Source organism: Porites lutea, chromosome 6 (genome assembly GCF_958299795.1).
Source record: "Porites lutea chromosome 6, jaPorLute2.1, whole genome shotgun sequence".
Taxonomy (NCBI): domain Eukaryota; kingdom Metazoa; phylum Cnidaria; class Anthozoa; order Scleractinia; family Poritidae; genus Porites; species Porites lutea.
Genome location: NC_133206.1, coordinates 5,371,454 through 5,397,814, shown reverse-complemented (window position 1 = coordinate 5,397,814; position 26,361 = coordinate 5,371,454). Strand labels below are relative to the sequence as shown.

Below are 26,361 nucleotides of genomic sequence, written 5' to 3'. Positions count from 1 at the left end.
ATCAGGGATTCATATGAGAGGTTTAAATGACCTGCCTTCTTAAAGCAAATTAGCTGGACTTTTGGAATGTACGCATCAAAAAAAGAAGGATAACAGTTATCAGAGTTCGTCAGCGCCTTTTACTTCTCTGAAAATTGTCTTAAATGGAGGCTTTTTAATTATCTTCTTATCTTCTCTTCCAAAAGGCTAGTTTTTCCGATTTGTTGAACTACCTAGGAAATACCTTTGTTGTATCTCGATAGTTGAGCTTGTCTAGATAAAAGGTTAAACCGATTTTGTTAAGCAAACAAAAACACCTTTTATTGTGTATTCAAAAAGTAATTTTATTTTCCCATCACCATACAGCCAACTCTTTTCAGCAAAGGAAATCGCGAGAGTTTTTAAAATTTTTCCTTAATTTAAATCCATCTAAAAATGTGGTTCAATCAATCCACTTTCCCTTCACCAGTTAGCTTAGCTTAACTTATTCATTTCTGCTGATGATTTAAAATCCGTCTTTGCTGATGCCTTGCTTGCAACACGCCTTTGCTAATAACGGCCTTTTTTGAATTGACAGATCTTAAAATTCCAGCGGCGATCCCTAGAAATAATATGGACACAAAAAGTTAAATTGTAAAAAAGTTTCATTCTAAAATAATAATAATAATAATAATAATGATATGGCAAATTTATCATTACAATCCTTGTTTTGTGTTAGAAAGTGAAATTTATGTGTTGTCTCTCAGTTCTAAGAGCTGACGGAAGAATATTTCAAGTGCTGAGGTTAAAATCCCATAGGACAATATAATTAATGTTTCAAAAGTTTTGTTGCGATTTGCGTACAGCCTCCCTTGTGATACATATTTGGCAGTAATTTTAGAAATACGGACTTTCACCAGCAGTAAACGCTTAAAGTAGGCAAAGAATGATGACCTTCTGAGAAGATTCTAACCCGAATTTCAACCGTCTCCGCTATGACCGGAGTTTGTGACTAGAGGAGACAGCTGAAATTCAGACGAGAAGATGGTTGTTAAAACTTACTCATAACGGTTTTCATGATAACTGTACGCTCCTGTCAAAAAGTATCCAGACGGGACTCTGTACTTCAACTCAGCATCCCAACCGTTCACATAAGTAGTGTGCTTACAGTTGTAGGCAACATACCGCGGTTTATGACAGCAGCGGAAATGAAACCTGGATGAAATTAAAAGGGAAGAGAGAAACGGACACGTTAACTATTTGTTCAAAAATAATATTTTCAGTAGTTTCAGAGAGGCAGGGAAAGAGATATCAAGTACCTGCGGTCTCTTGCACCGCCGCCATAACGGCTCTGCACTCCTGTGATAAATCCATTATATTCACATTGGAACGTCACTGGGCCGTCATAGTCATTCACGTAATGATTGGTCCATCGGCAGTTTCTCTCACTGTATCGTATCGGACCATACCCACATTCGAAATAGTGGATGCGGTCTTGTTTGCAGTTTCTATGGACGCTCTGCCAAAGCCTAACAGATTGGCCTAAACATTACACAAGCGAATGAAATTAGAAATAAAGACGAAGTTGAAAACTTGTGCAAGCATACAGGACAATGTATGCAATTCTAATCTTTCTTCAGTTCCGTTTGTTTATTCAGTCAGGAGAAAGCGTTAATTACTGTGTACCAAAAAACGTGTGTGTCAGTTTGCCAAACATAATTTAAAGTTATATGATCCATTACTTTGTCCATTACTTTGTCCGCGAGCGTGAATTGATCAAACGTCCTCTTAATTTCTAAGGCTTAGTTTCCGGAAAATAAAATGAACTGTATGTTAAAAATGAAAGAGAAAAAAAGAAATCTTTTCTTTTTCTTATGGTTTAGAAAAAACCATTCTCGAAACTGAGAATTTTTTTAATCAAAGCTGTGTAAATCGAACTGAAACTGTGGGTGGTGGAACCTTGCGTTTCCTGTTTTTATCTCACGTGTTGTATGGAATATGTGTGAAAATGTTCATTTTGAATCGCTATATTTTAAAGAGCAACACATACTATTGACCGACAATATACAGAGCGGGGCCAGCTGTAGTGTCAACTATTACTAGTAATAATGATAATGATAATTATAAAATCAACATAATAATAATAATAATAATAATAATAATAATAATAATAATAATAATAATATTCCCATTCGTATATTTAGACTGAACATATGCCAGGTGCGTAGCTAAGAGTTTTTTAGGGGGAAGGAGGTGAGTGCCCACACTGTGTCATCCCTAGGGTTCTTACCAGATTGGCATGATGACATCCACACCGTGTTTTACTGAAAGAGACACTTTTTTGGATGAGCAGTGAGAGTGGGGAGAGGAACAAGCCTACAAAATAGCTGCATAGATGAACAGATGAGTTAAGTTCAACGTAATATAATTTAGTCTAATGTCTCACTGCCATCAGTCAGAATGTATTTTACTAAGAGGCGAGAGGGATCGAATGTGTTGTCTATTATTGTGTCATTTGTTATCTTGTTCATAATTGAGCATGGCCAACTGCAGATGTGTGCATGTGTGCTCCTCTAGTTGAAGTATATAGCTATCTAGCTCTGGAAAAGATTTATCGCATGTTGATTCCTCGGATGCGCGTTTTCGCCGGCTGATTTATGGGGACAAACAATTATTTCACAAAGAGGGGGTCACGGGCACCCCAGACTCCCCCCCCCTCCCCCCCCCCCCCAACCCCAAGCTACGCTCCTGTGTGCAGGAATTCAGTTTAAAAGTTGTGAAAAACGCTTCGGGGTATCTGTATTACATACGGTAAACGCGAGTGAGTTGAATCTTTACAGGAAGGCAACTTTACAGAAAGGCAACCTCGTCCCCAGGGCTTTTCCCTTAAAAAAATGAAGGGAAAAGCCCTTGGGACAAGGTTGATAGAAAAGATCGTCATGTAGTGATTCTATATAAAAGTATCAATTGGCGTACTGGCTGGGCATTTGAAGTACAAGGAACCGTGCCAGTTGTTCTTCCATGCAACTCCACTTGGCGTGGACGAAGGGCAGTACGACTGGGTACGACGACGTCTTGATCTTCGACGTCGCCACCATGGTTTACCCTCAGTCGACGAAAACAACAGCAGGTCAACAGCTATCAGCAACAACAGAAATTTCGCCATTTTGTTTCCATCCATGGTCGTCTCTAGACTGGCAAGAGAAAATGAGCTTAAGGAAAGAGAAAACCACCGTTTTGCTGCTAATCTCTAAAAAGTTGTCTTCTTTGTCTTCATTTCCTTATAGAATGAAAACTGACAGGGTTTAACTCTTAATAATTAAAAAGGGACGAACCATTTGAAAAGTTTTTACAAGAAGGTGGGGGCGAAGTACAAAAAAGATGTTCTCGCAAGGGGAAATCTTATGAAAAAAGAAAAGGATCATACACGCTTAGTGGTTCTTAAAAATTTTCCTGCGCTGGCCTAAAAGAATTTATGCAAGGGAAATCATAATAATCACTTCAAATTCATGCACCTCGAAAATTCCCGCCCCCCACCCCATAACAGTGCTGATGGTCCGTCCCTAACGATTCAGTTACGATTTCAATTTGCGTTAGTATCACACGGACAAAATGACTTGGATGAATTGAACTGAGCAATATACAGACATTAGAGTTTTATGATCATTGGGCGCGACCAAAAGCTACCAAAAATATTTGTTATATCAGGATAAAATTTTACCTAACCAGCTTTTAGTCACTGATATATATCCAGTTAGACAAAACATCATTTTGACCAAATAATTATTTGACCGTAAATCAAGTCATTTAATCACCTCCTACAGTAATTAAGTTGAACAGAAAGAACCGGCCAAAAATATCTTGATCAAGGAATCTCGAGCTACTCCGGACCTGACCAGTTGGTTGTGAAACAGAGGGCCGCATTCATGATCTGTATTTATTCAATGAATCACAATACGCCTTTATTCAATGAATCACAATATTTCCGCCGATTGTCTCATTATTTTATACTATTAACAGAAACAAGTTGGAGACAAGTTTGCACTGCAGTACTTCCTTGCTGGCTTTGTAGCTGATCATTTATATTTGTATTACATTCGCGTTATCTGAGAGATGTAAAGGGCGACTCTAACTTTTTGTTTTTTGCGCGATTTGCTACGATGTCTTGAGGATACGATATTCTAAGCTTTATCAAGAAAAAAATAATGTCTCATTCTCTCTTGCCTTTATGGAAAGGTTAACCTAGGGAATCAGGTCATTTGATGTAAACAGTATCCGCCAAATTAGATGACAATTAATTGTAGTATCAAAATTTGGTTTGAAACAACCTTACAGCAATTTTCGCAACAACAAAGTACGGCTTAAAATCGCCACAATAAATAAAGTGCAGCGTAGGCGAGCGAAACTTATGTGTATCTAGACTTTAGAAACGGCCGCCGAACAGCAGGGACTCACCTTCAGCGCAGTAACTAAGGCCTTGGCACAAAAAATCTTTAGCTTGAACAACAATTAAGAGAGTTTTGTTGGTAAATAGTGATAGAAAACGCAGAAGTCTTCCGTATTTTATAGTCTGATGTGTGTATATTAATATAGACATTCTTACGTAAGACTATTTTATGGCCACAAGTTCAAAACACGTTTGAAAGAAAAAACAAATGCTAATAAATGTTACAGGACGTTGAACAAAAACATGGTCAAAATAACGTGTTTGCAGAGCATCTCCCCCCCCCCCCCTCCCCCAAAGGCGCCCTACCCGTTCCAATTAACCCAAAATGACTTCCAAGTTGCCTTACGTCTTGGCCTTTTATGATCGAGTTTCATGGATGCCTCGCTTTCCTTAGACAACAAATTTATTTCTCGACTCGGCAGCTCATTAGTAGACGATAGGATGACTATCATAGACATTGTTTTTACTACATATTATTGGAGACAGGCAGCCGCAAGGAGTACAAAAAAATAATCGTATAACAGGGAAGTAAAATTTAAGTTGCGGCTTGAAATGTTCTTATGTTATTTCCTCATGATTAAATTGATGTGGCCGGGATAATATTGAGTCGGTTTTCCTTGATAGTGAGGCTCAGTTTTGAGTTACTACCCTTACTAATCATTTCTTCTTCGCAGGTATTGTTCTTCTGTTTTCCAAATATTTGACTTCTCCAAATTCAAACACTTGTTTAGAACTGTAGATCACCCTCAAATGAATGGATAAGATTAAAGGTTGATTCCACTGACGCGTTTTTGGCTACGCACGTTAACGCACGTATACTAAATTTTAATCACGTAAATAAAGCAGGGGCAAGACAAAAAGTGCTGAGCTTAAATTGCCTATATTTTATTTGCGAACGTAAATTTTACGCACGTACACGCGTAAAAAATTACGCGACAATAGAAATCAACCCTAAGAGAAAAGTCGAGTCCTGAAAACGCCAGAAGAAATTTTCTTTGTAAATACTGCTCACGAAATTATTTTCGTTTTATGAAAAATCTATAGGTTACTTGTTTAAAGATATTTCGCCCTAATGTTGCCGAGCCGTTACAAATTTAAAAGCGAATTATAAACCCAAATTCTTCATTGAATGAACTGAAAAGAATTGCTTTGGCCTTCAGTTTGTTTCTTTATTAAAACGGAATATTTTACAAAAGAGAATGAAACACAAAATCCAAGGTCTTTTCTTTTCACATGTTTGAGATCAACTGAACCAATGTTTCATTATCATTAGAATTTTCGTAATCGCTTTTTATTATTTTTATTTCCAAAAATTATACTTTTCGTACCGAAATGAAAGAGTGGGAAAACGCTCTTACCGCCAAGTTTATACACCCATTATTCCTCTTCATGTCGACAACCAGGAGTTCTGAAACTGCCTCAGGTGCCAAAAAGCAGGAAGCCTATTTCGGAAGATCTCATTAGTATATTAAACGAGATGAAAATAAAAAAAGAGCTGCAATACAGACGACTCCCGATAACTCGAACCTTCTAGAAAGATCGAAAAAAGTTCGAGTTAGCGGGAGTTCGAGGAATCGGGAGTTGACGGAGCAAACAACTGGAAATATGGAAATGGGATGGTGAATGAATTATGAAAAATGCCACGACAAAGCTTGATAAATACACAGTGTTGGACGCTGTATTTAAACTGGACTGAAAAAGAAAGTAAAGACTAAGACAAAAATAATTTCAATTTTCCGGACTGCGTGACACTTTTTCCCTACTTGTCAGGCGCTTAAAGCATGGTTCGACAGGGTAAATTTATAACATATGATAGAATTGATCGGAAGGAAAGCGAAAATTGCTTCGAGTTAACGGGAGGTTCGAGATATCGAGGGTTTTTGTTACCGATCTAGAGTAAAATCCTAGTAAATGTAGGAAGGAAATCCAGGGGAAATCGATTTTGGTTCGAGTTAGCGAGGGTTCGAGTTATCGTAAGTCGACCGCAGATTTAACAAGGCGACATGAACACAGTCATGACAGTCGACTCTGTTTTGTATGTAGATAACTAATTATAGTTTATTAAGTAATAAATAAAGGTATTGAATTTCGATAGCAAGGGTTCAAAATTATGATGATTATTCCTGATTATTACAAGTCCATACGATAAAATAGATCCAAAGCTAGTCGACTTAAGTAGCCCTTTTTGTTTTTTCGCTTAATATTCCCTTATGTTGATTAATTGAAAGTAGTTGACGTGGACTTGTTGTATGATTTCACATTGCCAATTCGTTTTTCGCATTCCCATGGCCAATTTATACGTTCGTTCAAACAACGTGCTGATTGCACAAGTTAATATTAAAACGGCCTAATTTGCTAAGTTGTCAATAACGAAAAAAAAGAAGTAAGGAGCTGATAATGTTCAGCTGATAAATTCAGGGGCACCCAACGAGAATATAGTTCAAAACCACTTAAACATGGCATTGTTAAACTTGTTTTACTACTTAAACGGTGGATATGGGCATATTTTTATCCCCTATAAATTTTTCATCTGTTCGGATTTCCTAGCTGAAAGTCTAGTGAACCGAAAATTATAGGGATCAAAACTTACCTGTTCGAAAATTTCAGACAGAAAAAAGGCTCCCGAAAATTCTAGGTGACCTTTTTAGGGTAAAAATTCCGTTGAAAATGGGCAATTTTACCATTTTTTAGATGTTCGAAAATCCTAGGAGAGGCAGGCAAGCAAGAAATTTTACAACAAATGTTCCGAAAATTCTAGATCTCAAATCGTCTTCCGAACAGATATTTTTCCGAAAATTGTCGTTGGGTGCCCCTGAAATTCAACGATTGATACTGTTCTGTTTCAATGAAGGCGATTGCGAGTCGTTTCATGAAGACTAAACCTCATGAAACCCCTGAACTTTATGGACTGATCTCTTTTTAGTGGCCAAGCTGACTGTGTCAAAATGGAGAAATACGAAAATCGCAAAGTACATTTAATTCGCTCTGGTTCTTTACCTTCATATGACAGATTAAAAAAAATGTTACTCGCGAAATACCGACAAGGCTTCAGCATTTTCGTGAAAATAAGGGCAAGAGTTGATAAGAATAATAAAAAAAGGGCTGGAAAAGAAATGATCATTGAGTTCTTTTATTCAATTAAGGCAGCACCATAGCAGACCTCGACTAAACAACGTTAGTTAAATCTCGGAGCGTTGAGCCTACTGATAATTGTGTTTATATGCAACCATACCCAGCGTAGCCTTTTCAAAAAACCTTATGGCGTATTCAAATCAATGACAGATGACAAAATCTTAACCGAATAATAGCTCGATACTGTCATCTAAAACTATCGCGTTTTTTAGTAATGAAGATTTGTAAGAACACTTACCAGCCAGCTGGTCGTTTAATAACCAGGGTCACCAGGAAGATACTTTGTTTAATTTGCACTAAATAATTGCAAATACAAATTTCTCATCTTCTTTATGCCGCCAAACAAAACATGAAAAAAAACCTCAAGTGCCTCAAGTCATTGTCAACTGCCAAAATGCAGGGAAGCTGAATAGTACAACTTTGCATAACAATTGGACAGTCTTAAGAAAGAACAAAACATTCTACAGCACAACGATATCCAGTACGGTTGGAGACTAAACAGCTTACGGTGTCTAGAGCATAATTATAAATATCTCAACATTCATCAGAAAACCAAAGATAACTTATCAAATTCCGATTCATACAATTGTTCAAAGTCATCCAATTTTCATCTTGATATTAGTGAATACAAAAGCACTGAGAAAGCTTTTCACTTTATACAGGGGCACCAAACGACTATGAGTTTCTGATTCCTCGGAGAAGCGAATATTTCCTAGAATTTTCTATTGCTTCAGGGCAGCTACAAATTTCTAGAAGACCGTTCCGTTCACGTTTCCAAGGGTTAAATATCTGTAGTGTTCTAATTTTCCTCGGAGGCAAAGTCAAAGATTCACCTCATGTATTGTAAATCCACGAATTTTTTTTGCTTGTGGAATACGCAATCCTGCGGGCTTTGGAATCCGAAATTCAGCTCAAGAAATCCGGAAATCTTCCGTATTTTATACCTTGATGTCAACATAAATAAATATATAAGAATAAGTAAGAATAAATAAGACTATTTTTTGGCCAGAAGTTGAAAACACGTTTGAAAGGAAAACAAATCATCCTAATTCTAAACATGATCAAAATTACTCGTTTGCAGCATCTCTCGCTTTACGTCGATCTCCTTTGATGATCGACTTGATGGATGCCTTGCTTTCTTCAGACAACTAATTTATTGCTTGTCTCAGGAGTTCATTAGTAGACGATGACTATCACAGACACTGTTCTTAACATAATTTTATTGTATACAGGCAGCCACAAGGAGTTAAAAAAATCGTGCAACAGGAAACTATATAAAAAATAATATTAATAAATCGGAGGTTTGAATTTATAAATAATGTTTTTTCTTTGTTAGTTCCTCGGGTTTCCTTGATAGTGGGGCTCAGATTTAAGTTACTACCCTAACAAATCATTTCTTCTTCGAAGGTACTAGTGTTCTGTTTTCCAAATATTACACTTCCCCAAATTCAAACATGTTTACAGCTGTAGATGATCACCCTCATTGAAATGAAGGATAAGACTAAAAGAAAAGTCGACTGCTGTCCTCAGAAAACGCCAGAATAAATTCTTTGTAAATACGGCTGACGAAATTATTTTCGTTTTATGAAAAATCTATGGGTTACTTGTTTAAAGATGTTTTGCCTTTTAGTGTCGCCGGGCAGTCACAAAATTTTTTAAAAAAGCGAATTATAAACCCAAATTCTTCATTATATGAACTGCCGAGAACTGAAAAGAATTGCTTTGACCTTCAGTTTGTTTCTTTTAAAACGGAATAATTTACAAAAGAAAATGAAACACATAATCCAAAAAAGTCTTTTCTTTTCACATATTTCAGATCAACTGAACCAATGTTTCGTCATCATTGGAAATTTCCTTCGCCTAGCAATTTTATTTCTAAACTGAACCATATAAAACAGAAATACGAAACAACTTTGTCTTGCATGAATATCACATGATACTGTTATTTTTACTTGTCGGGTTGTCAGGATCCTTTTATTCTTTTCGTGGATATATAAAAAGAGCGTAGTGCCTGTGTTCAATGACAAAAGATGTTTGATTCTCTTTATTAATTTGCAGTTACGCTGTAGAATTATTACACTTTTTGTACCGAAATAAAAGAGTGGGAAAACGCTCTTATCCCAGAACTTATCCCCCAAGTTTTAACACGCTTTACTGCACTTCATGTCGACAATCAGGAGTTGTGAAACTGCCCCAGGAGCCAAAAAGCAGGAAGCCTATTTCGGAACATCTTATTAGTCAGTAACAAGATGAAAAAAAAAAAGCAATACAGGTCACTCCCGATAATTAACTCGAACCTTCTAGGGAAATCGAAAAAAGTTCCAGTTAGCAAGAGTTCGAGTTTTCGGAAGTTCGGACCAAACAACTGGAAATACTGAATGGGATGGGGAATGAATGAAAAATGCACACTTCAAAGCTTGATAAATACACAGTGTTGGACGCTGTATTAATTAAACTGGATTGAAAAAAAAAGGAAAGACTTATAAGACAAAAATAATTTCAATTTGTCGGACTGCAATACACGGTTTTCCCGACTTGTCAGACGCTTAAAGCATGGTTCGAGTTATCGAGCTGGGGTAAATTTATAACATATATACAACTGATCTAAAGGGAAACGAAAATTACTTCGAGTTAACGGGAGGTTCGAGTTATCGAGGGTTTGTGTTACCGATCGAGAGTAAAATTATAGTAAATGTAGGAAGGGTATCCAGGGGAAATCGATTTTGGTTCGAGTTAGCGAGGGTTCGAGTTATCAGGAGTCGACTGCAGACATGAATAGAGTCATAACAGTCGACTCTGTTTTGTATGTAGATAACTAATTGTAGTCAAGAGCATTATGGCTCTTGTTATAGTTTATCATTAATAAGTAATAAATAAAGGTATTAAATTCCGATAGCAAGGGTTCAAAATCCAAAGTAACCCTTTTGTTTTGGCTTAATATTCCCTTAAGTTCTTAATTGAAAGTAGTTAACAATTGGACTTGTTGTATTATGTCACATGGCCAATTCACACGGCCTAATTTCCTACGTTGTCAATAACGAAAAAAAAGCAAGGAGTTGATAAATTACTCTTGATAAAATTCAACGATATATACTGTTCTGTTTCAATGAAGGCGATTGCGAGTCGTTACATAAAGACTAAACCTCGGAACTTTATGGACTGATCTTGTTCATGTGGCCAACCTGACTGTGTCAAAATCAGGAGAAATACCAAAATCGCAAAATAAATTTAATTCGCTCTTGTTCTTAACTTCATATGAAAGATTAAAAAAAATATTACTCGCGAAATACCGACATGGCTTACGCATTTTCGTGAAAATAATAAGGGCGAAAGTTGATAAGGATAATAAAAACAGGGCGCCGGAAAAGAAAAGATCATTGAGTTCCTTTATATATTCAATAAGGCAGCACCTGATAGCTGACCACGGCCTCAACTAAACAACGTTAGTTAAATCTCGGAGCGTTGAGCGTTGAGCCTACAGCAATGGTTTAATGTCTTCATATGCAACTGGTACCCAGCGTAGCCTTTTCAAAAAAACCTTAGTGCTTATGGCGTATTCAAATCAAAAATTTTAACCAAATAATAGCTCGATACTGTCACCTACAATCATCACGTTAAGTATTTTAGTAATGAAGATTTGTAAGAACACTTACCAGCCAGGGTCTTTTATTAACCATGCAGGGTCACCAGGAAGGTACGTCGCTTAATTTGCACTAAATAATTGCAAATACAAATTTCTTCTTCTTTATGTCGCCAAACAAAAAACAAACAAACCTCAAGTGCCTCAAGTCATTGTCAAGTGCCAAAATGCAGGAAGCTGAATAGTACAACTTCGCATAACAATTCGACAATCTTAAGAAAGAACAAAACATTCTACAGTACAAAGATATCCAAATACACTGTAAAAACTAACCAGTTGTAGTAACCTTTTTATAATTAAGGTTATAACCAGTTCCAGTAGGTTAAAATAAACTTTTAAAAATTAGTTAAAATCCATAACCTTATTCTTATTGGTTATATTAACCAATAATGAGCAGTTGTTTTGACGTTTAAAGTATAGGTTAAATCCTCATGATGGTCAAGATAACGTTTCAAGGCAGTTAAAATAAACGAAACAAAATAATTGCACAATTCAAATGGTGAGAGTCTGCATTTAGCCTTTGAGCAAATGTTTAAAATCTTCAAATATTTGATTTTGGTCAGTCCTAAATGATCAGCAGTTGTTTTGACGTTTGAAATAGGACAAAACCTTGAATGGTCAAATAACTTTTCGCAACAGTTAAAATAAAGGAAAACAAATAGTGATCTGACTGCTATAATATCCAATAATAAACAGTTATTTTGACATAAAAAATCGGTTACATGTACATTGAGTGGTCAAAATAAGTAATGCTAGCTTCCTTTAGGAAAATGATAATTGTTTCACTAATTTAAAATTAACTGCAAGATGTTTAGTTAACCCTGAAGCTCTGATTATCTTAGGTCACATGATACTCGAACCCAAAAAAATATGTATCACAAGAAAGTAAAATAAAATGCACATTGATCGTTGTCATAATAAAAGTTATTTATTATTGTATTTTTTTCCCAGTGTGGGTCAAAATATGTATTTAAATATTAGACACTTATCTTCTTCATCCACTCTTGTAGGCAGCCAAAACTCACATTTTGAGCCATTAAGTAATATATCAACATTGTGTGATTTCAATAAAGGATTTCCAGCAGATAGAGTTAATGTATGCACAAAGTGTAGTAGATCGAAAATCACCTAATCTTGGCTTGAGAAAAAGAAAATAATTAACAATTGTTGAACGAGGTTGAGCAAAATATCGTGATTTGTCTGTGGCGAGCAGATCAAGTATTTGCCGAAGCTGAAGGCTGAGGCAAATAATTGATCTGCGAGACACTGACAAATCACGATAACTTGCGATAACCGAGTTCAATAATTGTTTTATCATTCGATCACCGAGTTTGTTTTTTTAATGAATATCCTCATTATTTTTGTCAAGTGTCAAAATGCAGGAAGCTGAACAGTACAACTTTGAATAACAATTCGACAGTCTTAAGAAAGAACAAAACCGTATTCTACAGCATAAGGATGTCCAAATACGGTGGAGACTAAACAGCTTACGGTGTCTAGAGCATTTATAAATATCTCAACATTCATTAGAAAACCAAAGGTAATCTTATCAAATTCCGATTCATAGAATTGTTCAAAGTCAACCCAATTTTCATCTTGATATTAGTGAATACAAAAGTATTGAGAAAGCTTTTCACTTTATACAGGGGCACCCAACTACTATGAGTTTCTGATTCCTCGGAGAAGCGAATATTGCCGAGAATTTTCTATTGCTTGAGGGCAGCTACAAATTTCTAGAAGACCGGTCCGTTCACGTTCCCGAGGGTTAAATATTTTTAGTCTTCTAATTTTCCTCAGAGGAAAAGTCAAAGATTCACCTCATGCATGGTAAATCCACGAAAGCTTTTTCGCTTGTCAATATGGAATCCTGCGGGCTTTGGAATCCGAAATTCAGCTCAAGGAATCCGGAAATCTTCCGTATTTTATACCTTGATGTCAACATAAATAAATATAAATATTCTTACGTAAGACTATTTTTTGGCCAGAAGTTCAAAACACGTTTGAATGGAAAACAAATCATCCTTATTCTAAACATGATCAAAATTACTCGTTTGCAGCATCTCTCGCTTTACGTCGATCTCCTTTGATGATCGACTTGATGGATGCCTTGCTTTCTTCAGACAACTAATTTATTGCTTGTCTCAGGAGTTCATTAGTAGACGATGACTATCACAGACACTGTTCTTAACATAATTTTATTGTATACAGGCAGCCACAAGGAGTTAAAAAAATCGTGCAACAGGAAACTATATAAAAAATAATATTAATAAATCGCAGGCTTGAATTTATAAATAATGTTTTTTCTTTGTTAGTTCCTCGGTTTTCCTTGATAGTGGGGCTCAGATTTAAGTTACTACCCTAACAAATCATTTCTTCTTCGAAGGTACTAGTGTTCTGTTTTCCAAATATTACACTTACCCAAATTCAAACATGTTTACAGCTGTAGATGATCACCCTCATTGAAATGAAGGATAAGACTAAAAGAAAAGTCGACTGCTGTCCTCAGAAAACGCCAGAATAAATTCTTTGTAAATACGGCTGACGAAATTATTTTCGTTTTATGAAAAATCTATGGGTTACATGTTTAAAGATGTTTTGCCTTTTAGTGTCGCCGGGCAGTCACAAAATTTTTTAAAAAAGCGAATTATAAACCCAAATTCTTCATTATATGAACTGCCGAGAACTGAAAAGAATTGCTTTGACCTTCAGTTTGTTTCTTTTAAAACGGAATAATTTACAAAAGAAAATGAAACACATAATCCAAAAAAGTCTTTTCTTTTCACATATTTCAGATCAACTGAACCAATGTTTCGTCATCATTGGAAATTTCCTTCGCCTAGCAATTTTATTTCTAAACTGAACCATATAAAACAGAAATACGAAACAACTTTGTCTTGCATGAATATCACATGATACTGTTATTTTTACTTGTCGGGTTGTCAGGATCCTTTTATTCTTTTCGTGGATATATAGAAAGAGCGTAGTGCCTGTGTTCAATGACAAAAGATGTTTGATTCTCTTTATTAATTTGCAGTTACGCTGTAGAATTATTACACTTTTTGTACCGAAATAAAAGAGTGGGAAAACGCTCTTATCTCCCAAGTTTTAACACGCTTTAGTGCACTTCATGTCGACAATCAGGAGTTGTGAAACTGCCCCAGGAGCCAAAAAGCAGGAAGCCTATTTCGGAACATCTTATTAGTCAGTAACAAGATGAAAAAAAAAAAGCAATACAGGTCACTCCCGATAATTAACTCGAACCTTCTAGGGAAATCGAAAAAAGTTCCAGTTAGCAAGAGTTCGAGTTTTCGGAAGTTCGGACCAAACAACTGGAAATACTGAATGGGATGGGGAATGAATGAAAAATGCACACTTCAAAGCTTGATAAATACACAGTGTTGGACGCTGTATTAATTAAACTGGATTGAAAAAAAAAGGAAAGACTTATAAGACAAAAATAATTTCAATTTGTCGGACTGCAATACACGGTTTTCCCGACTTGTCAGACGCTTAAAGCATGGTTCGAGTTATCGAGCTGGGGTAAATTTATAACATATATACAACTGATCTAAAGGGAAACGAAAATTACTTCGAGTTAACGGGAGGTTCGAGTTATCGAGGGTTTGTGTTACCGATCGAGAGTAAAATTATAGTAAATGTAGGAAGGGTATCCAGGGGAAATCGATTTTGGTTCGAGTTAGCGAGGGTTCGAGTTACCAGGAGTCGACTGCAGACATGAATAGAGTCATAACAGTCGACTCTGTTTTGTATGTAGATAACTAATTGTAGTCAAGAGCATTATGGCTCTTGTTATAGTTTATCATTAATAAGTAATAAATAAAGGTATTAAATTCCGATAGCAAGGGTTCAAAATCCAAAGCCGAGTCGACGAGTAACCCTTTTTTTTTGGCTTAATATTCCCTTATGTTCTTAATTGAAAGTAGTTAACAATTGAACTTGTTGTATTATGTCACATGGCCAATTCGTTTTTTGCATTCCCATGGCCAGTTTATGCGTTCGTTCAAACAACGTGCTGATTGCAGAAGTTATTATTAAAACGGCCTAATTTCCTACGTTGTCAATAACGAAAAAAAAGCAAGGAGTTGATAAATTACTCTTGATAAAATTCAACGATTGATACTGTTCTGTTTCAATGAAGGAGATTGCGAGTTGTTACATAAAGACTAAACCTCGGAACTTTATGGACTGATCTTGTTCATGTGGCCAAGCTGACTGTGTCAAAATCAGGAGAAATACCGAAATCGCAAAATAAATTTAATTCGCTCTTTTTCTTAACTTCATATGAAAGATTAAAAAAAATATTACTCGCGAAATACCGACATGGCTTACGCATTTTCGTGAAAATAATAAGGGCAAAAATTGATAAGGATAATAAAAACAGGGCGCCGGAAAAGAAAAGATCATTGAGTTCCTTTATATATTCAATAAGGCAGCACCTGATAGCTGACCACGGCCTCAACTAAACAACGTTAGTTAAATCTCGGAGCGTTGAGCGTTGAGCCTACAGCAATGGTTTAATGTCTTCATATGCAACTGGTACCCAGCGTAGCCTTTTCAAAAAAACCTTAGTGCTTATGGCGTATTCAAATCAATGACAGATGACAAAATTTTAACCTATGTTTTAACCACATAATAGCTCGATACTGTCACCTACAATCATCACGTTAAGTATTTTAGTAATGAAGATTTGTAAGAACACTTACCAGCCAGGGTCTTTTATTAACCATGCAGGGTCACCAGGAAGGTACGTCGCTTAATTTGCACTAAATAATTGCAAATACAAATTTCTTCTTCTTTATGTCGCCAAACAAAAAACAAACAAACCTCAAGTGCCTCAAGTCATTGTCAAGTGCCAAAATGCAGGAAGCTGAATAGTACAACTTCGCATAACAATTCGACAATCTTAAGAAAGAACAAAACATTCTACAGTACAAAGATATCCAAATACACTGTAAAAACTAACCAGTTGTAGTAACCTTTTTATAATTAAGGTTATAACCAGTTCCAGTAGGTTAAAATAAACTTTTAAAAATTAGTTAAAATCCATAACCTTATTCTTATTGGTTATATTAACCAATAATGAGCAGTTGTTTTGACGTTTAAAGTATAGGTTAAATCCTCATGATGGTCAAGATAACGTTTCAAAGCAGTTAAAATAAACGAAACAAAATAATTGCACAATTCAAATGGTGAGAGTCTGCATTTAGCCTTTGAGCAAATGTTTAAAATCTTCAAATATTTGATTTTGGTCAGTCCTAAATGATCAGCAGTTGTTTTGACGTTTGAAATATAGAACAAAACATTGAATGGTCAAATAACTTTTCGCAACAGTTAAAATAAAGGAAAACAAATAGTGATCTGACTGCTATAATATCCAATAATAAACAGTTATTTTGACATAAAAAATCGGTTACATGTACATTGAGTGGTCAAAATAAGTAATGCTAGCTTCCTTTAGGAAAATGATAATTGTGTCACTAATTTAAAATTAACTGCAAGATGTTTTGTTAACCCTGAAGCTCTGATTATCTTAGGTCACATGATACTCGAACCCCCAAAAAATATGTATCACAAGAAAGTAAAATAAAATGCACATTGATCGTTGTCATAATAAAAGTTATTTATTATTGTATTTTTTTCCCAGTGTGGGTCAAAATATGTATTTAAATATTAGACACTTATCTTCTTCATCCACTCTTGTAGGCAGCCAAAACTCACATTTTGAGCCATTAAGTAATATATCAACATTGTGTGATTTCAATAAAGGATTTCCAGCTGATAGAGTTTGTATGCACAAAGTATAGTAGATAGAAAATCACCTAATCTTGGCTTGAGAAAAAGAAAATAACTAACAATTGTTGGACGAGGTTGAGCAAAATATCGTGATTTGTCTGTGGCAAGCAGATCAAGCCGAAGGCTGAAGCAAATAATTGATCTGCGAGACACTGACAAATCACGATAACTTGCTATAACCGAGTTCAATAATTGTTTTATCATTCGATCACCGAGTTTGTATTTTTAATGAATATCCTCATTATTTTTGTCAAGTGTCAAAATGCAGGAAGCTGAACAGTACAACTTTGAATAACAATTCGACAGTCTTAAGAAAGAACAAAACCGTATTCTACAGCTCAAAGATATCCAAATACGGTGGAGACTAAATAGCTTACGGTGTCTAGAGCATTTATAAATATCTCAAGATTCATCAGAAAATCAAAGGTAATCTTATCAAATTCCGATTCATAGAAGTGTTCAAAGTCAACCCAATTTTCATCTTAATATTAGTGAATACAAATGCATTGAGAAAGCTTTTTACTTTATACAGGGGCACCCAACTACTATGAGTTTCTGATCCCTCGGAGAAGCGAATATTGCCTAGAATTTTCTATTGCTTGAGGGCAGCTACAAATTTCTAGAAGACCGGTCCGTTCACGTTCCCAAGGGTTAAATATTTGTAGTCTTCTAATTTTCCTCAGAGGCAAAGTCAAAGATTCACCTCATGCATGGTAAATCCACGAAAGCTTTTTCGCTTGTCAATATGGAATCCTGCGGGCTTTGGAATCCGAAATTCAGCTCAAGGAATCCGGAAATCTTCCGTAATTTATATCTTGATGTGAACATAAATAAATATAAATATTCTTACGTAAGACTATTTTTTGGCCAGAAGTTCAAAACACGTTTGAAAGGAAAACAAATCATCCTAATTCTAAACGTGGTCAAAATTACTCGTTTGCAGCATCTCTCGCTTTACGTCGATCTCCTTGGATGATCGACTTGATGGATGCCTTGCTTTCTTCAGACAACTAATTTATTGCTTGCCTAAGGAGTGCATTAGTAGACGATGACTATCACAGACACTATTCTCAACGTAATTTTATTGCAGACAGACAGCCACAAGGAGTTAAAAAATCGTGCAACGGGAAGCTATATAAAAAATAATATTAATTAAGCGGAGGCTTGAATTTATAAATAATGTTTTTTCTTTGTTAGTTCCTCGGTTTTCCTTGATAGTGAGGCACAGATTTAAGTTACTACCCTAACAAATCGTTTCTTCTTCGCAGGTACTAGTGTTCTGTTTTCCAAATATTACACTTCCCCAAATATCAAACATGTTTACAGCTGTAGATCACCCTCATTGAAATGAAGGATAAGACTAAAAGAAAAGTCGACTGCTGTCCTCAGAAAACGCCAGAATAAATTTTGTTTGTAAATACGGCTGACGAAATTATTTTCGTTTTATGAAAAATCTATGGGTTACTTGTCTAAAGATGTTTTGCCTTTTAGTGTCGCCGGGCAGTCACAAAATTTTTTAAAAAAGCGAATTATAAACCCAAATTCTTCATTGAATGAACTGCCGAGAACTAAGAAGAATTGCTTTGACCTTCAGTTTGTTTCTTTTAAAACGGAATAATTTACAAAAGAAAATGAAACACATAATCCAAAAAAATCTTTTCTTTTCACATGTTTCAGATCAACTGAACCAATGTTTCGTCATCATTGGAATTTTCCTTCGCATAGCAATTTTATTTCTAAACTGAACCATATAAAACAGAAACACGAAACAACTTTGTCTTGCATGAATATCACATGATACTGTTATTTTTACTTGTCCGGTTGTCAGGATCCTTTTATTCTTTTATTCTTTTCATGGATATATAAAAAGAGCGTAATGCCTCAACATGTGTTCAATGACAAAAGATATTTGATTCTCTTTATTAATTTGCAGTTACGCTGTAGAATTATTACACTTTTTGTACCGAAATAAAAGAGTGGGAAAACGCTCTTATCTCCCAAGTTTTAACACGCTTTACTGCACTTCATGTCGATGAACCAGGAGTTGTGAAACTGCCCCAGGAGCCAAAAAGCAGGAAGTCTATTTCGGAACATCTTATTAGTATAACAAGATGAAAAAAAAAGCAATACAGGCGATTCCCGATAATTAACTCGAACCTTCTAGGGAAATCGAAAAAAGTTCCAGTTAGCAGGAGTTCGAGTTTTCGGGAGTTCGGACCATTAACAACTGCAAATACTGAATGGGATGCATGTGGGGAATGAATGAAAAATGCACACTTCAAAGCTTTATAAATACACAGTGTTGGACACCGTATTAATTGAACTGGACTGAAAAAAAAGGAAAGACTATAAGACAAAATAATTTCAATTTGTCGGACTGCAATACACGTTTTTCCCGACTTGTCAGACGCTTAAAGCATTGTTCGAGTTATCGAGCTGGGGTAAATTTATAACATATATACAATTGATCTAAAGGGAAACGAAAATTACTTCGAGTTAACGGGAGGTTCGAGTTATCGAGGGTTTGTGTTACCGAGGGTTAAATTATAGTGAACGTACGGAGGAAATCCGCGGAAATCGATTTTGGTTCGAGTTAGCGAGGGTTCGACTCTTTCTTTTTTATAAGAATATATTTTAAAAGAATCCGCGAAATTTTAAGAATGTTATAAGAATAAACCCAAGGCTTAGATTTTCAATGGGACGTAATTTTGTGTGTTGAAAATCTATAATTATAATACAATTACAAAACAATACAATTATATGTTTTTAACTTAACTGATATAATTATTCCTTTCTCTAAAAGGGAAAACTAGCAAGCAAACTTTAAAAAAACAACTGCGCTAACTAAAACCAAATGTTCAATGCTGATAACAGTTGGATGAACACTACATTGATACCCCAATACATGCTAAAGCAAAAATGAAGTAAGCTTCAATTTAAGAATAACACAAGAATATTTTCCGTCTAAAATCAACAGAAAAATAAGAATATTCAGCCTGGGCCAGAAAAAAACAACATTCTTGTAAAAAAGAAAGAGTGTATCGGGAGTCGACCACAGATTTTAACAAGACATGAATACGGTTAGAACGGGAGATTCGAGTCATCGAGGGTTTACCGACGGAGGGTAAAATTATCGTAAATGTATGAAGGAAATCCAGAGGAAATCGATTTTGGTTCGAGTTAGCGAGAGTTCGAGTTCAACGGGAGTCGACCGCAGATTTTACAAGACATAACGGTCGACTCTGTTTGGTATAAGATAACTAATTATAGTTTATTAATAAGTTGGTAATAGTTGACACTACAGCTGCCCCTGCTCTGTATATTTTCGGTCAATTGTATTCTTAGTCGTTGTGTGCTCTTGTTTAGCTCTTTGAAATATACCAATTCATAATGAAGATTTTCACACATATTCTATACAATAATAGCCTCCCACGCAGGCGTTTATGAAAGCGAGCTCTGCAAAAACGCCTGGGTGCGTAGGAGGCTAATACAATAGGTGAGAGTAAAAACAGGAAACGAAAGGTTCCATGCACTCGGTTTCAGTTCGATTTATACAGCTTTGATCGTAAAACATTCTCAGGCCCGGTTCAGACGCCGCTCCACTCATGTGCCGAACCTAACTGATGAATTAAGTACGGCAAAAGAGCGGCGTCTGAATCAATTTGGTACGGCAGTTTTAGTTTGGTGCGGTAAATGCGTTAAGTTCGACAGAGTCTGTCGAACTTTTGTCGAACTTAACTTAGGTTCGACACACGGTACGCCGTCTGAAACAGATGTCGCGCCAGCGTCGCTCCAAAGTCGAACTTATTCAGTTAGATTCGGCACATGAAAATTACGGCGTCTGAACCAGGCCTCAGTTTCGGGAATAGTTTATTTTAAACCATAAGAAAAGATTTAACTAAAAGCTGGAATTTTTCGCTAGTATTTCTCTTTCTCTTTTTACAAACAGTTCATTTTACCTGCCCAAAAGTAATGTATCGGTCAAATCGAAGCTTCAGCATCCCCCTCCCGGGTTACCCCCCGGGCATTTGACTTTTTCGAAAATTATTGTTCAAATTCCCCCCTACCCGGGCCTAAATGCTGTTCAAATGCCCCGCACTAGGGTCCATTCAGGTGATCAAATACCCCTACCCCGGGGACCTTTCACAGGCACATAAATGACAGAAGGACGGCAGAGACGCCTTCAGTTGTCGAACAAAATCTTTATAAATACAGCAAATAATTCGCATTCAAAAACTGAGAAACACTGCTAGCGTATTTACTACGAACAAAAGTCTCGTACAAAGCGGCGGAAATCGCTGCTACAAGGTCACTTAATGCTCAGCCTTTCTTCGTGTGTCATGCAACTCCCACCTATTGAGATTACTACATCATGACCATTTCACTGACATGCATCATCGCTCACCTTATCATGAATTGACATACATGCGGCAGGTTTCGCCGGTATAGGCATTGTATTTCATTGTAAACACAACTTATTACATTCATACATTCAAAGCCTGAATCCGATATTAAAAATATTAAAATTTAAATACCTTCAAACACGGCACAAAGCTTGTTTAAGCCCTCTCCTCGTAACCAATTGGTCACAAAGGTACAATCTTTTCCACGAAAATCCTCTAACACCGCCTCCCCCATGATAGCTCGCCACGCCAGAGATTTCACATGAAATCGAGGGTTCAGTTCAAATTCCCCACCCCCTGGAAGACTCTGATAATCAAATTCCCTCCTCCCCGGGACGGCAAAGGTGTCAAATGCCCGGGGTATGCCTGGGGAGGGGGGGGGGGGGGGCGGGGTGGCATGTTGAAGCTTCGATTTGACCGATACATAAGCCTTAGAAACCTTTTTTTTTTCTCTTAATATTCCCTTATGTTGATTAATTGAAAGTAGGGTAATGGGTTCATGATAACCGTCACGAATATAGAGATATTTAGTGACCACTTATGTAATATAGAAATATTTAGTGACCACTTATGTAATTGTTGTAGTTACTGTAGTTGGAATAGTTAGTGTAGTTAGCGTAGTTGCTGAAGTTGGTGTAGTAGCTGTAGTTAATGTAGTTAGTGTAGTTGGTGTAGAAGCTGTAGTTGGTGTAGTTGATGTAGGTGCTGTAGTTGGTGTAGTTAGTGTAGTTGCTGTAGTTGGTGTAGTAGCCGTAGTTAATGTAGCAGCTGTAGTTGGTGTAGTTGGTGTAGTTAATGTAGTTGATGTAGTTAGTGTAGTTGCTGTAGTTGGTGTAGTTGGTGTAGTTGGTGTAGTTGGTGTAGTTGGTGTAGTTGCTGTAGTTGCTGTAGTTGCTGTAGTTGCTGTAGTTGGTGTAGTTAATGTAGTTGGTGTAGTTGCTGTAGTTGGTGTAGTTACTCTAGTTGGTGTAGTTGCTGTAGTTGCTGTAGTTGGTGTAGTAGCTGTAGTTACTGTAGTTGCTGTAGTTAGTGTAGTTGCTGTAGTTGGTGTAGTTAGTGTAGTTGCTGTAGTTGATGTAGTTGGTGTAGTTAATGTAGTTGGTGTAGTTGCTGTAGTTGGTGTAGTTGCTGTAGTTGGTGTAGTAGCTGTAGTTTATGTAGTTGCTGTAGTTGCTGTAGTTGGTGTAGTTGATGTAGTTGCTGTAGTTGCTGTAGTTGGTGTAGTAGCTGTAGTTACTGTAGTTAGTGTAGTTGGTGTAGTAGCTGTAGTTGGTGTACTTGATATAGTTGATGTAGTTGCTGTAGTTGGTGTAGTTAGTGTAGTTGCTGTAGTTGGTGTAGTTGCTGTAGTTGGTGTAGTAGCTTTACTTTCTGTAGTTGCTGTAGTTAGTGTAGTTGGTGTAGTTGGTGTAGTTGATGTAGTTGCTGTAGTTGCTGTAGTTGCTGTAGTTGGTGTAGTTAATGTAGTTGCTGTAGTTGGTGTAGTTGCTGTAGTTGGTGTAGTTGCTGTAGTTGGTGTAGTAGCTGTAGTTTCTGTAGTTGCTGTAGTTAGTGTAGTTGGTGTAGTTGGTGTAGTTGATGTAGTTGCTGTAGTTGCTGTAGTTGGTGTAGTAGCTGTAGTTGGTGTAGCAGCTGTAGTTGGTGTAGGTGCTGTAGTTGCTGTAGTTGGTGTAGTTGGTGTAGTTGCTGTAGTTGGTGTAGTTAGTGTAGTTGCTGTAGTTTGTGTAGTTGATGTAGTTAATGTAGTTGGTGTAGTTGCTGTAGTTGCTGTAGTTGCTGTAGTTGGTGTAGTTGCTGTAGTTGGTGTAGTAGCTGTAGTTTCTGTAGTTGCCTGTAGTTAGTGTAGTTGGTGTAGTTGCTGTAGTTGCTGTAGTTCCTGTAGTTGGTGTAGTAGCTGCAGTTGGTGTAGCAGCTGTAGTTGGTGTAGTTTCTGTAGCTGATGTAGTTGCTGTAGTTAGTGTAGTTAGTGTAGTTGGTGTAGTAGCTGTAGTTGGTGTAGTTAGCGTAGTTGGTGTAGTTGCTGTAGTTGATGTAGTTAGTGTAGTTGGTTTAATTGGTGTAGTTAGTGAAGTTGCTGTAGTTGGTGTAGTTAATGTAGTTGGTGTAGTTAGTGTAGTTGCTGTAGTTGGTGTAGTTGGTGTAGTTGGTGTAGTTGCTGTAGTTGATGTAGTTGCTGTAGTTGGTGTAGTAGCTGTAGTTGCTGTAGTTAGTGTAGTTGGTGTAATTGGTGTAGTTAGTGAAGTTGCTGTAGTTGGTGTAGTTAATGTAGTTGCTGTAGTTGGTGTAGTTGCTGTAGTTAGTGTAGTTGCTGTAGTTGGTGTAGTTAATGTAGTTGGTGTAGTTAGTGTAGTTGCTGTAGTTGGTGTAGTTGGTGTAGTTGCTGTAGTTGGTGTAGTTGCTGTAGTTGGTGTAGTAGCTGTAGTTGCTGTAGTTAGTGTAGTTGGTGTAATTGGTGTAGTTAGTGAAGTTGCTGTAGTTGGTGTAGTTAATGTAGTTGCTGTAGTTGGTGTAGTTGCTGTAGTTAGTGTAGTTGCTGTAGTTGGTGTAGTTAATGTAGTTGGTGTAGTTAGTGTAGTTGCTGTAGTTGGTGTAGTTGGTGTAGTTGCTGTAGTTGGTGTAGTTGCTGTAGTTGATGTAGTTGCTGTAGTTGGTGTAGTTGGTGTAGTTGGTGTAGTTGGTGTAGTTGGTGTAGTTGGAGTAGTTGTTGTAGTTAATGTAGTTGGTGTAGTTGTTGTAGTTACTGTAGTTGCTGTAGTTGCTGTAGTTGGTGTAGTTGGTGTAGTTGGTGTAGTTGGTGTAGTTGGTGTAGTTAATGTAGTTGGTGTAGTTAATGTAGTTGGTGTAGTTGGTGTAGTTAATGTAGTTGATGTAGTTGGTGTAGTTGCTGTAGTTGCTGTAGTTGGTGTAGTAGCTGTAGTTTCTGTAGTTGCTGTAGTTAGTGTAGTTGGTGTAGTTGGTGTAGTTGATGTAGTTGCTCTAGTTGCTGTAGTTGGTGTAGTAGCTGTAGTTGGTTAGCAGCTGTAGTTAGTGTAGTTGGTGTAGTAGCTGTAGTTGGTGTAGTTAGCGTAGTTGGTGTAGTTACTATAGTTGATGTAGTTGCTCTAGTTGGTGTAGTAGCTGTAGTTGCTGTAGGTAGTGTAGTTGGTGTAGTTGGTGTAGTTAGTGTAGTTGCTGTAGTTGGTGTAGTTAATGTAGTTGGTGTAGTTGGTGTAGTTGCTCTAGTTGGTGTAGTTGCTGTTGTTGGTGTAGTAGCTATAGTTGGTGTAGTTGCTGTAGTTAGTGTAGTTGGTGTTAGTTGCTGTAGTTGATGTAGTTGCCGTAGTTGCTGTAGTTGTTGTAGTAGCTGTAGTTGCTGTAGCTGGTGTAGTTAGTGTAGTTGGTGTTGTTGCTGTAGTTGCTGTAGTTAGTGTAGTTGCTGTAGTTGGTGTAGTTGATGTAGTTAGTGTAGTTGCTGTAGTTGGAGTAGTTGGTGTAGTTAGTTTGGTAGCTGTAGTTGGTGTAGTTGGTGTAGTTGGTGTAGTTGGTGTAGTAGCTGTAGTTGGTGTAGTTGCTTTAGTGTAGTTGGTGTATTTGCTGTAGTTGGTGTAGTTAGTGTAGTTTGTGTAGTTGGTGTAGTAGCTGTAGTTTGTGTAATTTGTTTTGTAGCTGTAGTTGGTGTAGTTGGTGTAGTTGCTGTAGTTTGTGTAGTTAGTGTAGTTGGTGTAGGAAGTGTAGTTGGTGTAGTATAATTAGTAATTTTTTTTTTCTGCGGTATTTTCGCACATGTTTCATCACTCACAAACAATCATAAAAGCTAATTGTGATGGTCTGTACCTCGTGTAAGACTTTATATAATGTCCTAAGCCTATTAGGGACTGGATGGAATTGTGCTTATGGGGGGGGAGCGGGGGGGTGATCATTGATAGTCGGGGAGTAATGCAAAAGAAAGAGCCTCCAGAATTCAGATTTCCAGAGTTTGGCATCTCTGGTGTAGTTCGATGTAGTTTGGTGTAGTTTCGATGTAGTTACTTTTTTTTAGTTGGTATAGTTGTAGGAATACGATGACGAGATTGTAATGTACATTCAATCACTTTTTTCCCCCTTTTTTAAGTTTTTTTTTACGTTCTCGATGAAGAACGTAGTAGATTGACGACGGCAAACTAGTTTTCTCGCCAAAATTTCACTTGTTTATGTACTTAGTAATTGGGAGGATCTCGAAAACGTTCTGGTGATTCTTGAAACGTATTCTCTCTAACGGGTAGTTAATCTTATATAATGATGATATTTGATATAATATTATTGAAATTATATGATGTCTTCACCTTTATTTCCTTTCTCTTAATATTTATGTAATTACGCTACACAATGTCTGACTGCATCTAGCACTTGAAATTTACGTATTATCTTCATTTTAGCGCCGTTTTCCCTATTTCCCTAAAATCTATGGTCATTAAACCTCAAATAGTGACCTCACCGTAAATACTTTAAAGCATTGTCATTATGTGAAAGTTTTGGTGAATCGAGAGTGCGAATTAGTATTCGTCTATTTTTGCCCGCAAAAATAAAGAGCCCCTGGATCACATATATTAAATGACCATTGCGACTTACACGATTAACCCTTGTTTGTTACTTCATTGTTACATGTAAGTAAAGATTTGAAATAAAACTATTTTTTGTTGTTCTTGCTGCTTTTGTGTTTGTTCATTTCCTTTTTTATTTCAATAATCGACCTCCGAGTTAATTTGTGTGCTGTAGAGCGGTTATAAAAATCAATACATGAGTTGTAGAGCTTTGCGACTTTTTCTGGTTTCTTTTTACAAGATTTGATTCCCAACGACAGTAGGCAAAATTCCAAAATCATAAGTTCCAACACAGAAAAACTGCTACGTGTGTAATCCGCGCCTTCCCTTTGTAATAAAAATGGTTTTTCTGTTATTCTTTTAGTGAAAGATGTTTTAATAAACTTGCTTTTGTAGTTCTTTCTTTGC

The 26,361-nt window shown here is 36.6% G+C and overlaps 1 protein-coding gene across 1 annotated transcript; it reads right to left on the bottom strand.

The window, feature by feature from the left end:
- Positions 1 to 303: 303 nt before the first annotated feature.
- On the bottom strand, positions 304 to 4,567 carry LOC140942373 (hemagglutinin/amebocyte aggregation factor-like). Its single transcript, XM_073391332.1, has 5 exons — positions 4,414 to 4,567; positions 2,935 to 3,147; positions 1,278 to 1,500; positions 1,021 to 1,173; positions 304 to 580 (listed from the first exon to the last, which is right to left on the bottom strand). Exons 1-5 carry the CDS (start codon positions 4,553 to 4,555, stop codon positions 529 to 531), a joined length of 783 nt encoding a protein of 260 aa, XP_073247433.1. The 5' UTR covers positions 4,556 to 4,567; the 3' UTR covers positions 304 to 528.
- Positions 4,568 to 26,361: the final 21,794 nt, after the last annotated feature.

Coding starts and splice junctions, on each gene's coding strand:
- LOC140942373 (XM_073391332.1), bottom strand. CDS start 4,555: ATGTCTATATTAATATACACACATCAGACTATAAAATACGGAAGACTT. Junction 3,148..4,413: donor CCTTAGTTACTGCGCTGAAG/GTGAGTCCCTGC, acceptor TTGCCAGTCTAG/AGACGACCATGGATGGAAAC. Junction 581..1,020: donor TATCATGAAAACCGTTATGA/GTAAGTTTTAAC, acceptor TATTATTTCTAG/GGATCGCCGCTGGAATTTTA.